This window comes from Diadema antillarum, unplaced genomic scaffold (genome assembly GCF_040938485.1).
Source record: "Diadema antillarum isolate AM-2024a unplaced genomic scaffold, OU_Dant_1.0 seq00000522_RagTag, whole genome shotgun sequence".
NCBI lineage: Eukaryota > Metazoa > Echinodermata > Echinoidea > Diadematoida > Diadematidae > Diadema > Diadema antillarum.
This window is the reverse complement of record NW_027271474.1, coordinates 441,477-458,998: the sequence shown is the minus strand read 5'-3', so window position 1 is coordinate 458,998 and position 17,522 is coordinate 441,477. Positions and strand designations below refer to the sequence as shown.

At 38.8% G+C, this 17,522-nt stretch overlaps 1 protein-coding gene across 1 annotated transcript in view; it reads left to right on the top strand.

The window, feature by feature from the left end:
• Positions 1–12,437, top strand: part of LOC139734287 (serine/threonine-protein kinase PLK1-like) — a 90,589-nt gene extending 78,152 nt beyond the window's left edge. The window contains exons 6-14 of the mRNA XM_071645080.1: positions 2,316–2,411; positions 2,831–3,245; positions 4,407–4,533; positions 5,877–5,963; positions 6,518–6,686; positions 7,890–8,019; positions 8,644–8,694; positions 10,486–10,650; positions 12,219–12,437. Of these exons, the coding sequence (XP_071501181.1) occupies positions 2,316–2,411; positions 2,831–3,245; positions 4,407–4,533; positions 5,877–5,963; positions 6,518–6,686; positions 7,890–8,019; positions 8,644–8,694; positions 10,486–10,650; positions 12,219–12,437 (1,459 nt within the window). The remainder of the gene's footprint in view (positions 1–2,315; positions 2,412–2,830; positions 3,246–4,406; positions 4,534–5,876; positions 5,964–6,517; positions 6,687–7,889; positions 8,020–8,643; positions 8,695–10,485; positions 10,651–12,218) is intronic.
• The last annotated feature ends 5,085 nt before the right edge of the window (positions 12,438–17,522 follow it).

The window sequence follows — 17,522 nt, the reverse complement described above, 5'->3', positions numbered from 1 at the left end:
GAGAGAGAGAGAGAGAGACAGATGGAAGAAAAAGAAAAATATGTCAAAGAAAACAAAAATGAGTAGTAAGGATATGTTCAAATGACATGGTAAGTTTGGGCGACTCCAAAGGGAAAGGGCAAATTTGGTCACCAAGCATGAGTGTGTAATGATACAATGTAGGGGCTGTAGCCTCGTCATGACGTCAGTAGATGAACTTTGTCTTGTAAATAACAGGCAGATAAAAAATTGAAAGAAACTCCACAAGTTTGTCAAGTATTATCAAGGTGCATTCCGAATATGAAGAAAAAAGCAAATGATTGATACTGTAAATATTTCGTGAATTTGTGGCCTTATCAGTGAGAAAAGATTTTTCACAGGTTTGTTTCACAGAAGTTTGTCAAAATGTCAATGAGATGTTCTGATAGAATGTGCAAGATGTACAATACCAGAGAGATAGGTAACAGGGTTTAGGAGTGTGACCACGTATTTAAGGCCATTTCATGTTCACTCTAGATTACTCTGCTTGTGGACAGTGACATACAAGTAGACTACCTCTTTGACAACAACAAAGTTGAGGACTACTACTGCTACTACTACCACTACTGCTACTACTACTACTACTACTACTACTACTACTACTACCACTACTACTACTACTACTTCTACTACTACTACCACTACTACTACTACTACTACTACCGCTACTACTACTACCGCTTCTACTACTACTACTACTACTACTACTACTACTACTGCTGCTACTACTTCTACTATTACAGTTGACATACAAGGCCATTACTCAGCATATCTTTTTTTTTTCATAACATTGTCTTGATATATGAATTTGTTTAATACTCTCATACTGATAAGATTTTGGGACTTCTTTTGTGAGGTGCGGTCATTACAATGAGATTGATACGAAACCTTCAATGCATGACGACCCTATTAAAGGCATAATTCTCTACCACCTTAAATAACAGTTCAAATCAGAGAGGGCCCAAGCCTGCGTTTAGATGAGGCTCCTAGTAATACCGCTTTCAGTAACTCATACATTTTTGGCCTGCTCCTGGTCTGAGCTAAATTAGCCCGCGCCAAGCAGTAAAAATTGCGTTCAGTAACTATAGCAGAGCCGCGCTACTTTTATGATGACCCACCCATTCATAAACTTGGTGACATAAGGGATAACTGCCATGGTAACTGAACACGTCATGGACAGAGCGGAAGTGCACTTTTTGTGCGATATTTGATGTGCATGCCGCGTGCTTATGAGCTGAGCAGCGTAAGCTGTGACCTTTGACTGTGAAAGGAATTTTGGCCCGCGCCTGGCGCTGCTATCATTCATAAACTCTTCGATCAGCGCCAGGCCCGTGCCTGGTCCGCACCTGGTGCTAGCTGCAGCAGCGCCAAAATAGCCCGCTCCTGGCCCGCTCCTGGTGCGGACCACTTTGGCCCGACCCATTCATAAACTCAAAATTTTTTGACTTGGTCCACCCCTGGTCTGAGCTAAGAGGGTTACTGAAAGGGGTATTAAATAGCTCTGTCTCCACGAAGCAGGGCAAAGTTGACAAAGCCCAAGCGAGAACTCCAGAGGGGTCAAATTACTTCCACTACGTAAACAATTAATCCCACGTTGGCCTCTTCCTCCAATTTGAGGCACAGTAAATGTAATTTGCTGTAAGGATAAACACCCTTTAATGCCCGTGAGTAAGATATAGCTTGCAGACGTAGCCCATTGGCAATGTAGATCTGTGATTGTTGTACGTCTGAAAATGAAGAGAATGGCTAAAATGTCAAGTATGAATATAGTATCAATACACAGTCATTAACAGTTATGTCATAGTTACATGAAAACAGTGTGGTCATGTTACCTTTTTTATTATTCATTTGATTTTTTTCCTAATCGCATTAAAACACAAAAGAACAACAAAGGTATGAACAGAACAAAATCTATACGGGATAAAAAAAAAGTAAGGCATGATCTTCACGAAATGATTAAAGGTTTTAGCATGTTGTCGGAGAGAATTAGATCCCATACACGGAAATGTGAATGCACATATTAGTAAAGAAAGGGTAATTTACTGTCTATTATAGATATAATTGTGTTGTTGTTGTTGGTTCAGGCCATGTTTAGTTACTCATATGTATGGCGCAGAGTATTTGATTAGATACAAGGAAAAGTTGTGGATTACTTGAAAATCCATTTTCCAGGCCCATGTTGGTAACAGATGGGCAGAGAGATAGCATTTCAAGGTTAATCATGACTGTCTAAATATAGAGTCATTCTCAGACTGACATTGTTGCATTTTTTGTATCTGTTTGTTTGTTTTATGCAGAACAATGTGTGGTACTCCAAACTACATCGCCCCTGAGGTGCTCGGAAAGATCGGACACAGTTTTGAGGCTGACGTCTGGGCTCTGGGATGCATCATGTAAGTTTTACAATTGCCTGTAAAACCTCCATTACATTTCCTCTTTGTAATTTTTATCCTACCAGTGTTAAGAAGAGTTGTTCATCAAGTGTGTGGCAGGAGTGTCAACATGAATATAGGAAGATTAATAACATGACTGATGAAGAAATAAAGAATAATCTTACTTTACTTTTTTCTGAAGAGAAATTTCTTTGTGATGTAATTACAACTTTTTGCTTCAAGAACAATATCCTTAAGAAATCTAAGCATTATATGGATAGTTAAAAACAACTTCAGCTGTTGAACGATAGTGAAAGTAAAGGAGTGTGTTGCTTTTGCGTGTTTTGCTAGTGATTTTGTCAAATCAGTGCTTTTAAGAATCAAGAAAATAAATCAAACTGACATTAAAATACCAATAATATCTTCCACCCCAAACTCAGGTACACAATGCTTGTTGGCCGGCCCCCATTTGAGACCAGCTCACTGAAGGAGACGTACGCCCGCATCAAGCACAACAAGTACCACTTCCCCGACACACTGTCTCCCGTCGCCAGGGAGATCATCTCAGACCTGTTGTCTTCTGACCCCGAGGAGCGACCCCCACTGGAGGTCGTCATCAACAATGAGTTCTTCACTCACGGCTTTGTGCCCGAGACGCTGTCGCCGTCGGCCTGCGTCACGGCGCCGGAGTTCCCCATCACCAAGGTCCTGATCAGCGACCACAAGGGCGACCTCGTGACCAACGAGTTCTGCCGGCTGAAGAGGGAGAGCACGCTGCAGCGACGGGACGTGACAGCGCCACTATCAGAGGTCATTCACAACGAGGGCAGCACTCAGGGTCAAGGAAACAATACAGTATGTGGCTGTTCTTTTGTACTTTTCTTTAAACCAGTCCCAAGTAATCATATTAATCAAATCTGATGTAGAGGGACATGCTTTGAATTACAGTAGATATATCTTTGATATACTTGTATATGGCCACCCAGCTCAGCACCCACGAAAAGCCTCATAGATTAGGATTCTTTGTAAGGAAACAAAATATGTCATTTCAGTTGTCCGACTCGAATTTTCAAAGTTTGTCTTACCTGAAAGAATAATCTTTTCTCTGCTTACTGTCAAAATTTTACGGCTTAAACTAAACTGAAATCGAGATATTAGTAGTTTTTCTGGGCCACATTTTTTTGGGCAGTGGCCACTATCACTGTGAAATAGAACAAAGTTTTCATTGATACTTCTGCACAGCATGTCTGAGTGACTGTAATTTCTGAATCCTCTTTTCTCACTCTTCTATGAATCTTTACCTGCTAATTCTCTCCTATCCCTATCTAATTCACTTTTTAAGTGGGTTAGGATGGCCCAATTTTAGCAAGTTATATATCATTTTAAAGCTTAGAGTTTATTCTTTTTGAATAGAAAATTTGTTTTGGCCTACATTTTGTGGGTTTTAAGCTGGACAGACACATATTGTCCTTTAAATATTCCCAGCATCCTTCAGCAAAGCAAATGAAATTTTATACAATGTCAAAGGTCACAAAATTATTACATGGCCATCATCTCCAAGATTACACACGTCAATGTTATTGACAATTCAGCTATATTTATCTCCTCTCTCATAGTTTCTACTCCTTGTTAGTCGTACTGAATTGTATTTCAAGCAAGTCATCAAGACTTCTGCTATAGCAGCTCTTATTTTCATTCAACTTCTTTTTTTTGCCATCTGGGTATATGCATTTATTGAGAGAAACAAAGCTTATATTTGAAGCACCTGCTCATTGTGCTAGCACTTAATTGACATTAGTTCAGTGTGTATGAAACAAATATTTGGTCTTTTGTAATCTTTTACACATCTTCAAGATCATTCATTTTTTTTTATAGATTGTATGTCTGTTAAATTTTTTCATCATCTACAATATGTTTTTTTCTCTCTCTCCGTCTCTTTTTTCTTTCTGTCTGTCTGTCTCTCTCTCTTGCTCTCTCTTACTCTTTCTTAATTGCTCTCTTATCTTATTTCCACAGCAAACCTCAGGGAAACCTTCTGGCACACCCAAGCTAAGAACTAGAATAGTAGGGTCACGACCTATAACCCCTGTGACCTCCGCCATCAAAACAGCCATGGTCAATGTAATAGAGAAGAGGAGTGCAGGTGAGTTCATTGATGTTTTTACTGTTTTTTTTTATTTTGGTTTTTATAAGCACTGTTGCTTTGTAAGTATCTCAACATCCCAATAATAATTGATGGACTAAAAATCTTTGTTTATCTATGTTTACAAAATACTGTGGAAAGGAAACTTATCTCTGATTGTTGGGGTTTTTTGGCATCAAGCCAGTTTCTGTCAATTCATCGTAGTATGATTTGCAGCTGAGAGCATTTCTGTACATAATTGTTCCAACCTCTCATGAAAATATTTGCATTTTGGTATTTATGCACCATTGTAGTTCAATAGAGCACAAGTACATTGTATTTGTGACAACTTCTACTCAGTGAAATATTTTGCACATAATTATAATTTCATAAGTAGTGAAATCTTGCTTTTTTCACTGAAGTGTTTCATCCTTGCTTTAATAGCAAATTATTGCATCAGTACAGAAAATGAACAACATATCACAAAGTAGTAACCTATCTCCACTTCTTTAAATCCAGTATGATAACTGATGAGCAGATTAGATTTCTTGAGAATTTAGTCATCTTTATCATTCTATACTTCCTATGACTTTAGGTATTCCACTGAGACATTTTCATTGCCATGTACATGCATTTGAGTTTCCAAATATGGAATATTTCACACAGTGGGCAAGTTTACTTTTACAAAATAATACTGTTAAATCAGACAAATGGTTTGTTATAAGTTTCATTCAGACTGGACTTCAAATAAGAAAGTCTTTTAATTGTAAAGTTTCACATGTTTAAGCCAAATAGTGATGTTGACAGCAACCACACACACATTTTAGGAGAGATGATGACTCAAAATGACTGGCAGCATTCCCATTTTTTTAAACAGAAAAAAAAATATAAAATTAGTGTTTGTGATCGATTATTTAGCAGCTGCAACCCCTTTCCCTTAAAAGTCCATCACTGCATTGCTTTCACCAGACTATAGTGATTTGGTGGAAAGGATGAACCCTATATTTACTGATTTCAGGTCAAAACAAAATAAAAAGGGAAATTCGTACTGAAGATTTGTGTACAGGTAAATTGGAGACTGGTGCATTGATGACATCATCATAACTTCCAATATGCACACATTTCATAAAACATATAACACTTTAAGATCAAAGAATCTCCGAATTTTAAATCAAATTCTAACAAAATCTCTGCAGTTCTGTACATGTGGTTTTAATCCGTGTATCAAAGCCAACATGGGCATGGTGTGGAGTGGCACGTAAACACATCTTCTTTTTTTTTCTTCTTTTTTTGGCAAGACTAGATCCTCTGTCAGGCAATTTGCATGTCCTTGTATCATTCCTTGTCTGTGCATTGCCTTTCAGCTGTGACATCAGCAAAAACAGTCCCAGGGTGCTCCATGGACAAGGTCTACGAGATGCTGAACACGTGTTTGAACCACATGCCAAAAGGTATTAAAAGGGTGTGAGCCAAACTCATTCCACCTGTGAATCATTTAACCCGTTCAGTGCCAGGGACTTCAGACAGTCTGTAAAATGCTATTGGGGTTTCTGTGCCAACTGGCATTAAAAAAAATACACCTGTAGGTTAATCATATATTTGCATAGAGGAACATGACATGTTTAAAGTTCTTTCAAAAATTGAATCATCTCAGAAGTAACATGATGAGAGCCTCCAAGAGTGAAAGAGTTAATTAGATGCAAAAAAGTCTTATATGTCTAAAAGTAATATCACCTCAGAAAAGTGTCATTCTTAGTAGTTATTATATGTCATATGGTGTACAATGTACTTTAATGATTGTATTGTAGTTGTCGTTACCGCGTCATGTTGTGTAGTATTGTGCACCTATTTATGGTTAAACAGGACTACACAGACAATACACAGTTTTGAAGAAAAAAAAAATTGCTTGAGAGGGATATGACATCAGCAAAATGTTATTTCTTGGGAAAACAAAAGTATATGGTAGCAGGTGGCTTGACTTTGTATACCCTTTCCCTCCACCCAGAAGACTACAGGAACACACCCAAGTACAAGCCAAACCCCAGCGAGGTGGTGTGGGTGATCAAGTGGGTGGATTACTCGAACAAGTACGGCTTTGGATACCAGCTGTCCAACAAGGTGGTTGGCGTCATGTTCAACGACAAGTCCCGCATCAGTTTCACCCCAGACAGAAGGTACATGACAATCTCCAGCCACACCCAGTTCTTTCTGCCTTAACCCATTGAAGATTAGTCCCAAGTATGATCGGGCAGGTGTTTATGGGAATTGCGTGTTATAGCAAAATCAGTCTGTCCTCAGAGGGTTAAGGATCTAGTAGGGTGGGGAAACATAGCTGGCCTGATTGAATCGATCGTCATTCCCTGCCCACCAGGGTGCATTCGAAAACCACGAATCGCGCCAGACGGTCATGTGTCAGCAAATGATGCTATGTGCATTGAAGCATACAATATGCTGTGAATTAGCAATCTCCAGTTGAGATTCTTGGCTGTGTGTGTACTTGAGTACAGAGATCGGTGATGATGCTGTACACAATTCATAGCAGTGATTCTCAATAAACATCCAAGTCAGACCAGCCTTCTCACTCCATTTCATCCCCACACTACTGGGGGCAATTACCCCCCCCCCCCCCCCCCCCCCCCCCCCCTCCGGCTAAATACTGGTTAGTGGTAAGGTTAGAGTAAAGATTAGGGTTAGGTTAAGGGTTAGTAGTTTGGGTTAGGGTTAGGATTAGGAGTAGGATTAGGGCCAGGGGAATGGCCCAGGGTAGTTGCCTAGGGGGTAATTGACCTAGACCCGGGTCTTTAAAATATCCCCTTCTTCTTTCATTTTTTCCCCCACATCCTTTCATCTCACCAGTTTTTCTTTACAGAAATGAAGATTTCTGATAATGAGGGATGCTCTGTTACCGTAGGAAGGAATCCTTATGGGAGATTTCTAGCTCTTCTATTTCCCCGCAAAAGTACATTATTGTTTCTTCTTTGATTTACATTGTGTAGGCCTGTGTGCTAGATGACGTACGCTGTATTGTTACTTTGTTCAACTTCATCAATTTTGTTAACACTTAATTTTGATGTACAAGCACTTTCCTTTGTGTCTTTTGGATTGAGAGTAATACAGAATGAGCCACAGTGACCTTCACATAATTGAAAATGATGCACTCTATCGCACTGGATGAATATAGACTCTGAACTCCTCACTTGCCTCGCAATATGATCCATCTGCTACTCCTCATCATCTCGTGGAAATTGAGGCCTAAAGACATTACCTGGTAATGTGATTGTACTTGATTAATAATTAAGTTCTTCCTTTGCTCTTCTCTCTCTCTCTCTTTCTCTGTCTGTCTGTCTGTCTGTCTGTCTGTCTCTCATGTACTGCAGTTCAGTGCAATACCTGTCGACCGACAGCAAGGTACATTCCTTCCCCCTCAACTCCGTCCCCACCCGGCTCTCCAAGAAGGTCACCCTCCTGGATTACTTTGCCACCTACATGGACGAACACCTCATCAAGGTAAGCTGCAGTAGAGACGACCCTGTCCCTCCTCCTCTTGTTGCCTGGCAACCATGATGTATGTGTATTTGCTACATCAGGCGCCAATTCATGTGAAAGATTGCCTAATTGTCAGTGATTTTGAATGTATCATGTCTGCCAATCAGGAAAAGCAGATCAGGTTTCAAAATTTCTGGTATTGCCACAGGAGTTCATTTTTTTTAACATCTTCCTTTCAAAAATTATTGTGCACTTGGCATAAATGCAGCAGCTTCAACTTCTGTCCCAAACTATGTTCATATTTCCACCTCATCATGTTTTTGTTCTATTGTTCATGACATCTGTTTCACATTGTTCCAGGTGAAGTCTGGAATAAGACACTCTGCAGCAGTGGAAATTAAAAATGAGAAGTGACCATGGAATCGCAGTCAGTGCTATCAAAACTCTACACACTATTAAATGTCAAGAAAAACTCTTCCCATTCTCCCCATACACAAAAATAATGCATACACAGTGCTTCCACACCTATAAATCTACACAACATTCCTTCCTCATTTTGCACCAAATCAAGCCATTTTTTTCTCACTTTTCCATCTCTCCGCCTGCCCTTCTCTTTCCTCTCATGCATCATGTGACCCTCGCCAGGGTTTGACCTCTGACCTCGGCTACCTTGAGTCGTCACCCGTCTCACCACAGGTGCAAACAAAGACGGGCCATGTTTGCCAGCCCGCTAGAAGTGTGCATGTTTTCTTTTGATCAAACTTCTCAGCTGTTCTCTGTCGTTAACCTACTTTGTGCGAGATCCTGAAAAGCCCTATAGACTTTCCACATGAACCATGAGCATCCCTGTTGTCAATGGGTTAAATCCTTGTGTGATAGTGAAAGTGGTACCCACCCTACATGTGATGTGCATGACCTATTTATACTGTATGTGATATACCGTAAGAGTGGAAATTTTCACATAGTTTGAAATATACACTGCGTTTATAGAGCAAAAAATGACAGCATGCTAAACTTTTTGCTTGTTATATGTAATACTACTGTATTTTAGATCTTTGTAATTACAGAAGTTATATTGCAGAGGTATGTTGTTTGCTATTTCAGTTATGTGTTTCATAGTTGTCAATTGTAATTTGATGTTCACATGCACTTGTTGCATATTACATATTTGTGGATACATTTATTCATTAATTACTGTCATGATTCTTCGTGTGGTTCTACTTCAGTGATAACAAATTATGAAACCAAACAATAACAGCATGGTACAAGTGAAGAGTTTGTTCGCAAAAATGGATAAGTCCATATTTGCCAAATGGAGATATTTGCGATTAAAGGTCAAGAAAAATAAAAAGAATTATAAGAAAATTTTTGCTTCTTTTGACCATAACTTCAAAAATGTACCTTTATATGTAGTGACCAATATATCATTTAAAAGGTATTATTTTGTACTTTATGACAGAGACCGTACTTCAAAATCTTCAAAAATGGACTTATCGGTTCTTGCGAACAAACTCTTCAAGTGTGCATTTACAATAGATTTCATTGAGAATAGCAAGAATGTATACTATGGTATTTCTGAAGTGCTGAGACCTTTTTTTTTTCTGTAGTATGCAGAACCAGCAATTTGATGATATCAATTATTGAAAAAAATATATATTATTTAGATCACTACATAACAACATAGCATGAACCAAAAATGAACCTGAATGAGTCATTACTATCTTCTTTTGATGTTGTGTGATTGAGAGAAAGCTATGATTTTGTAGTTTATTTCTTTATTGTGTGATATGTATACATATCTTACAATTTTTTTCTATTGTTTGTTTTGTGTGTGTGTCATTTATTTCCTGTTAGCATGATTTGTGTGTTACATCATTCTGTCACCATTTTTCTCTTTAGCTGGTAGCACTTTGGACGCAGTTTTAGTAATAGGCTCAAGATGTAGGTTTTGTAATCTAGACTTAGGCCTTGATGTATACCAAAGGATGGTTATAAATGCAGCTCTGAGTATAATTAGAAAAAAAATTCAAGTGGGCCATCAACAAAAAATTGACCTGAGGCAAGCTTAATCCCCATGCAGATGATGGTCTGTAAGGAAGATGAATGCAGATGTTTCTCCATACTGTTTATGATATCTATTAAAGTGGAGCGAGGAACCTCCTTTTAGAGGTGCTCCCTGTATGTGAGAAAACTGAGACAGGAAATTCATCCTGAGCAGCCACCCCTCATAGGAGGTGCCCCTCAAAACGTTGCATACAGACAAGAAGTTTCCACAGCAATGAGTGTGGAGTGTTGAGTTGAGTGTCCAATAAAAAGTATGTTAATTGTTTGCTTTCCTCTAGCTAGGCAAGGTGAAACAGAAAAAAAGCAAGATCATTTGCTATTTTTGCCAGTGATTGTTTTTCAGTGCTCAGTCACAGTTTTGTCAAGTGGCATGCTGTGGAATTCTTTATCCATTTGTACACTCCTTGTCTCCTTCATTTTCAGGGTATTGACTCCGACAAGAAAGATGGCATCCGCTCGCCATCCCCCAAGAGGAAAGGGGTGGGACAGCCGGGTGTTGGCCCGATCTCCTCAGCCCAGCCTTACTTGGAGAAGTGGAACCGGACGGGAAAAGCCATCACAATGTACCTCAGCAATGGGACGTTGCAGGTTAGATCTCGATGGAATCTTTTCAGTCCTATTGAATGGCTGATTTTGATTTACTCTGGATTATTTCTGCATGTAGACAAGCCACTGTATGCTTACATTTCTCTTGAAAATTATGTTGACAGGTTTTGTCCATCAAAGGATACATTTCTTGCCAAGAGAAGTACTCCTCTGTTGACAAAAGTACTGCGATTAACTCAAAGATTTTCTACTTGCAATGACCTATAGAGAGCAAAGTCATAAACATAAAATAGCCAGCAAGATACCTCTCCCCGAGGTTAGTCCTAACATGTGAAAGTAAAAGCAACATTTTTTTAGAGTTTCCCATATTCACATGATTCCAATAATAGAAGACGAGGATATCATTGTGCCTGAGTTTTATAGTTTAAAATTGCTTTAGATTCTGGCAGTTAACGAGGAAATTCTTCTTGGGCTCAGAATAGAATGTCACCATACAGACATTGAGCAATGAAAAGGAGTATTATGGTGTCTCATCTGATTAAGATCCCGAAAGGGAATAGTGTATGGTACAGAACTTGAGTCATTAATTGCCGTTAACCCATTTCTTTTATATGACTTTTACAGTCATCACAACCAATGGCTAAACTCAATTGTCATATCCTTGATCACTCCTTCTCTTGTCCATTCTTTTAAAAAAGTGAAAAAATATTAGCTTTGAAGAGGTGTCAGTGTCTCCTGCCATCATATGACTCTTGGACTTAATTTAAACTACTGTCCAGTTTTGTATTGTCATTGACAAGATCATGGAGGTATAGATTGTGAGAGATGGGGATGCGTCATGTATTTGTCAATGTATATATTTGAACCTTTTGTTCATGGTTTAAAGGTAAAACATAGTTTCCTGCCAGACTTCATAAACTGTTGATTTTTGCTCTGAAACTGGGGACATATGCATAAGAGATATGTGTGACATAATGTTGTGATAACAAGATTTTCATTGAGTACCAAGAAAAATGTGACATATTACCCCCCAAAAAAAATCTACCAGAAGTATTGCAATCTCAGGGCATACCTGATCGCAGCTGCTACATGATGTTTTATAATTGATGACATTGATCACATGTATCGGGCCATAGCAGTATCCATCTCAAAATATTCCAAAACAACTCATTATCGTGGCAAATCTCGTCAGCCAGACCCAAGTTTCTTGGTTGAGCTTTTCGATGTATTGCAAGCAATTTCCAAATAGTGGAAGATGAATTTTGAGCCCTTGTTACAGCTATGTTTTAGCTTTAAAACTTTCAGTTGCATTTGAATGCAGACTGTACTATGTACAGTGTACACTCTGATTGAAGGACTCTTGAATAGCCCACCTTGTCCCTTTTGCATTTAATACAGTGCAATCCCGTTGTAATGAACATGGTTATAACGAAATTCTGGTTATAACAAAAAATTCAGGCTGCAACATTATCGGCTCAATGTTTTTTATTGTTTTTTCATTTATAACGAAATGTCGATGTAACCAAAGAAAACTGCCAGTTCCAAGGACTTCATTATAATGGGAGTCTGCTGTATCAGCATTTATTAATGATACCCTGATCTCTCTTCAGGTCAACTTCTTTGAGGACCACACCAAGGTTATTCTGAGCCACAACAACAACGACCACCTGGTCACGTACATCAATGAGTCGCGGACGCCGACAACGTACCGCCTGATCCACGTCACGCACCACGGCTGCACCAAGGCGCTGCACACGCGCCTGTCGTACGCCCGCCACGTCCTCTACGGCATGATGGGTAACGGGGAGGAGGAGAATACCAAGCTATGACCCCGGGTCACGCCCCGGGGAACGGTGGAGGTCGTGTAGAGACTGGACATCTCTTGTGTGTGTGTGTTTTGCGCGCGTGTGTGTGTATGTGTTTGTGTATATTATGTAAATATATATATAAAAATATGATTATATATCTATGAAAGATATGCAGCAGAGAGAGTGCATCACATGGACAGCTGTGCAGGGTGATTAGTCCCAAAGCAGGAATAATTACAGCAACAAAAAGAATCAGAATGAAGAATTTAGGTTCTTCTAGTAAGCTAATAGGGAGCTTTAGATTTTCGCAACATGGACGTTCAGAGGAAAAAATGCTGTTCTACACAACCGCACAATCACTTATCAATCTCAATCAATTTATATCTGGCATCATCTGAGTTTTCCCTATGCGTTCTGGGCTATTTTTTTGTCTGCTCAAATCATGACGCAGAGAGCTACTTGATGCACTGATCATACGGGGGCGCCATTTTACTTTTTGTAAGTTGCGTCCTTGCATAATTTAAAGCTACTTTGCAACATGACGCAGGGACAGAGGAAAACGGCTAGCGCGATCATCGTCTTAAACGTCCACGTCGCAAATCTAAAGCTCCCTAATGTGTGCACCAAGAACAGAGTTTGTGGTTTTACGCATAATGACGTGCAGACCAATCTTACTCCATGCCACAGGAGCAGACGAGAGAGAGCCGTCAGCAGTCCGTCATTTGCAAGTCGGTGATGGACTTAGTCAGGGTATACCCTCTTGCTTGTGCATCAATGTTTGTCGGTCTGCATATATGTGATCATGATGATGTTGATGATGATTTCTTGAGCAGTCAAAGGCAAGATGAGTTCTTGATGATATGTTCTGCTTTATCAAAGGTGCTACTATTATTACATTTGTCGTTGTCATCATTTGCATTGTTCTACCAACTCTCTGGGTCATGCTCCCTCCTATGCGAGTTCTGTATAAAAGTGCAATATCTTCATTAAGCAGAAAGACTAAACTATATTTGTTTTGTCTTATGTATGTGTATGTGTATGTGTGTGTGTGTGTGTGTGTGTGTGTGTGTGTGTGTGTGTGTGTGTGTGAGAGTGTTGGATATGTCTCTCAGCAGGTCATTTGCTTCTTTCAGTTTTGTTTTATGTTCTCTTTGTCCCCATTTTTGATATGCACTATATACCTCATGTCCATTATCTACTCTATGTAACCAGCACATTCTGTTAGTGCAAAGATGCATCCCACGAAATAAAAGTCGAATGTGGCATCCTAGATTTTGCCAAGAATAAGCCTAAAGCAAAGAACATACAGCGTGTAGGTTAATTCATCACATGATAATCTATAGTTATGGCCATGTAATATCATGATGTGTTATTTGTGTGCAGAAGTAATACAGTAGTTCTGAACTCAAATATAACACACACAATAAAAAACATGCTTCATTTAAAACTGTCCTACTGCTCAAGTGGTTAATGTTTTATCCCATTTCTCTAGGTGTATGTCATTAGACAATCACAGTAGACGTGGTGACCCATAAAAATATGATGTAAAGTGGGAAGAAGGGCATGGGAGGGATGTATACCATAAGTCATCAACGGAAAATGTGTAGGTTACCACAGGGAACACACCTGTTGCTGTACTCGTTAGCGAAATGATATAACGATGATGTCATCCAGGCATATAGGGCATAGACAAATACACAGGAATTTCTAGTGCATTAACATCACATCACTTAGAATTCAGATTTGAGCTACAAAAATTGTAGCTGAAAAGCAAAATATGCTATGTGCCATCATCTCAAACCAAATGATGTTCAAGTTACCTTCTGCAGTAACACAGAGAATAAATTGATAGTCCCCTGCAAACTCAATGCCAAACAAAAGCTTCATGAGGAGTCCACAGAGGGAGGTTGAGACCATTACATTACATGCAAGTGTGTATTAAAAGTGTGTGCCATGTGTGCAATCTATCAATACGTGGGTGTAATTTTCCTCATTGTTCACGTGCGTGCGCATCCCATTCCAATTAAAATCAGTCTACAGCTCAAGGGGACCTGGAGTGTACCCTAGTGCTCCACTAATTACAGACCGGGGGGGGGGGGGGGGGGGGGGGGGGGGGGGAATAGAGAGAGATGAGAGCTATGTATGTATAGAGAAAGAAAGGGGAGAGAGAGAGAAAGAGAAGGAAAAAGAGAGGGAGAGTTTTAAGTCATAGAATGTGCAGTAAAGATGAGTGAGGGGCCACTTAAGCTGTTGAAGTAGAATTTGTGTCGTTCTGCAACTGCTAGTGGAGCAAAGCTTTCCTCGCACGTAGTGTCAAATTGTCATTTATCAACTGTAGGTGCTTTGTTCATGCACAAAACTTTCAGGCACAATGTTGGTTGCTGTGGCAACGGACCCACATTTGTTCTTGTTGTTCCCGAAATCTTGACTCCATTCTATTTGCAATGCAATAGATGCACAACTCATAAAGTGTAAGCAGGGAGTAGTCATCTTTGTAGGTTTTGTTCCATTCATGAACACTGATGCAATATTTTTGTGCTAGTGCTGGTTCTGCAAAAATTGCTTGCTTCATTATGCATTATTTATTTTCTTGTTTTTGTTACGTTTTACTTTGCACATTGCTGTTATAGAGTAGGATAGCTATTATAGATGTTGTTTTCCTTTAAAGTTGTATGTTTTGCCATGTCCTATGCTGACGGGGGGTGGGAGGGGTAAGGGGAATGGGATACAAGCATTGTAACATTGTCTTCCAGCAACACTTGGTAGGGGAGGGGTCATAGATTTTTGCAGAGACTGCATGAGACCTTTGGATGGATACCATCACATTTGGTTAAATTGCCTAAATTCCTCTTCAGGATGAAATTCAGCTCTCTTCCATGAGACAGAACTTTAATTCTCTTTCATAACTGTAGATTGAAAGGCAAATAGCAGAACAAGATTTCATACAGTTTGTCACTAAATGATTCATAGTGTCAAAGGTCAAAGAGGTATTATATGAAAATTGACAACCTTTGACATAGAATTAGATTTTTAGAAAAGGAGTAAAAGCAGGAGCTACATAACAATTTTAACATCGCAGGAAACTCTACAGATGTCCAAAACATTTGCTGAAATTCAAGAATGCAAGTCTTATAGTTTTCATTATTGATGTCAAGAAATGGAACTATATCAAGATATTTTACTTTCCGCAGAGATGTTACAGGTGCTACTGAAACATATCAATGAATTTGCGTGGTTGGAGAGAATGCTTATTAACTTTTTGTTCTAACTTAGCATATTTTAACTTTCTAACTCTCCACGTTCTATAAATGGACATTGATTGGATGAGGTTTTTGTTTGTTTGGTTCTTTCTTTGTAAGGGTAGAAAATAGAGCGGGAAACTATGTAGGGAAACTTTGATGCTTCAAACCAGAATGATATCCCTCAATGTACCGTAAACTTCTTTTTTTTTTTAATGAAAACCAGGAATACAAAGAGGCTTCGTTTAAAAGAGGATAAAGTTTACTTTCTATGCACATTACCTCAAGCTGAATCTTTTAAAGGGCATTAAGAAAAGTAGATGCGGAGTTAGTATTAACGCTTCATTCTCAAATGCCAAATCTGAACAGACAAGTTGTGCAGATTTCGTTTAGTGCTTGTTTTTGTTGATATTAATCTTGCCAGTTTCGCCAATTTTTGTGTGAAATTAATGCAATGAATAGCAGCAGATAAAAAGCAACATACAACTCGTTTTGCATTCCTCTCATCCCAGTTTTGGAGCAATAATTGTCCTCAGTTTACAGAGTTGTCCCTCGGACGAAATTATGACAAAGATTTGCACATGGGGGGGGGGGGGGGTGAGTTCTCTCTCTCTCTCCCTCTCCCTCTCTCTCGCTTCACTTTCAATCAGTTTAAGATTTGTGTTTTCTTCCATTTCTCAACCATTTCTTCTTTGTTTCTTCATGTTAATGCATGTCTACTATATTTCTCATTCTCCCTTATCTATAAATATATATATATATATATATATATCATTCATCTTTTTCCTCGTCTGCTTGAAATTCCTGTCCCATTCTTGTCTCTCTAATAATTTGACGAGATAGATAATATATGTGCCATTAGTTTGATGATGATGATGATGATGATGCCAACTTTAAACTAGCCAAGACCCATGTAGCAATGGGAAAAATAAATCTTTTTCAAAAATGTAATTGGTTTGTAATCCGTAGAAAGTGTGTCAGGTCCTCTTCTTCCATATTCTTTTTTCTGTAAGTGTACCGTGTTAATGAAATGCTGCTTACATATAATGCTTTCTATAATACTCAGAGATATGGTCCTCTTGTAGCAAACGAGATTTATAATTAATCCTGAAACCAAGTGTAAGTATGGCCCACTTATAATCGATCTATGATTTTCGATCAACTCTAAGTCTCCGTTTTATGAAGAGACTTATTATTTCATTTCAACTTCTTAATGATCGCCGTGACTTGTGATTGATTGTGAAGTTATAATTGATTAATGGGACTTCAAATCGATTATAAGATTTGATAAAACAGGCCCCGGTCATAACAGTGCAGTGTCTGTTTTTGATATCGCCAGGAATCACATTTCAAGGGAAACTTTGGTGTTTCTTTCTTTCATGTAGTATTTTGATGAGAGATGAGTGAAATACACATATTCAATTATAGGCAAACCTGATTGTCTGTTTGTGTCTTCTTTTCTTTTCTTTTTTTTTTTTTTTTTTTTGGGGGGGGGGGGGCGTTTACCAATCATACTGTTGCATTTATCAGCCCTTGTACCATGGTAACAATACCAGTTCCACAAACAAAAGATTGCTATATTGCTGTGTGCTCTCTTTTTACTTCAGATGGTAAATGGAATGTGTAGATTTCGTGTTTAGATTTTGAAAAGAGGTAGAAGCTGCATGCCAAAGTGAAACTATACCCAGGCTGAAAATGGTGCTAACAGCTGCGTGTCAAAGTTCTTGTGATAAAAACAAAACTTCTTTCTTTTTCATTTAAATAATATTTTCGGTTATTTCCTTTTGTGTTGACGCTGTTGTGGCTAAGGAATGTGCATGTGGATTTCGATGTTCCTGGAGAAAAAGTTACATTTTTCAAATTGCCC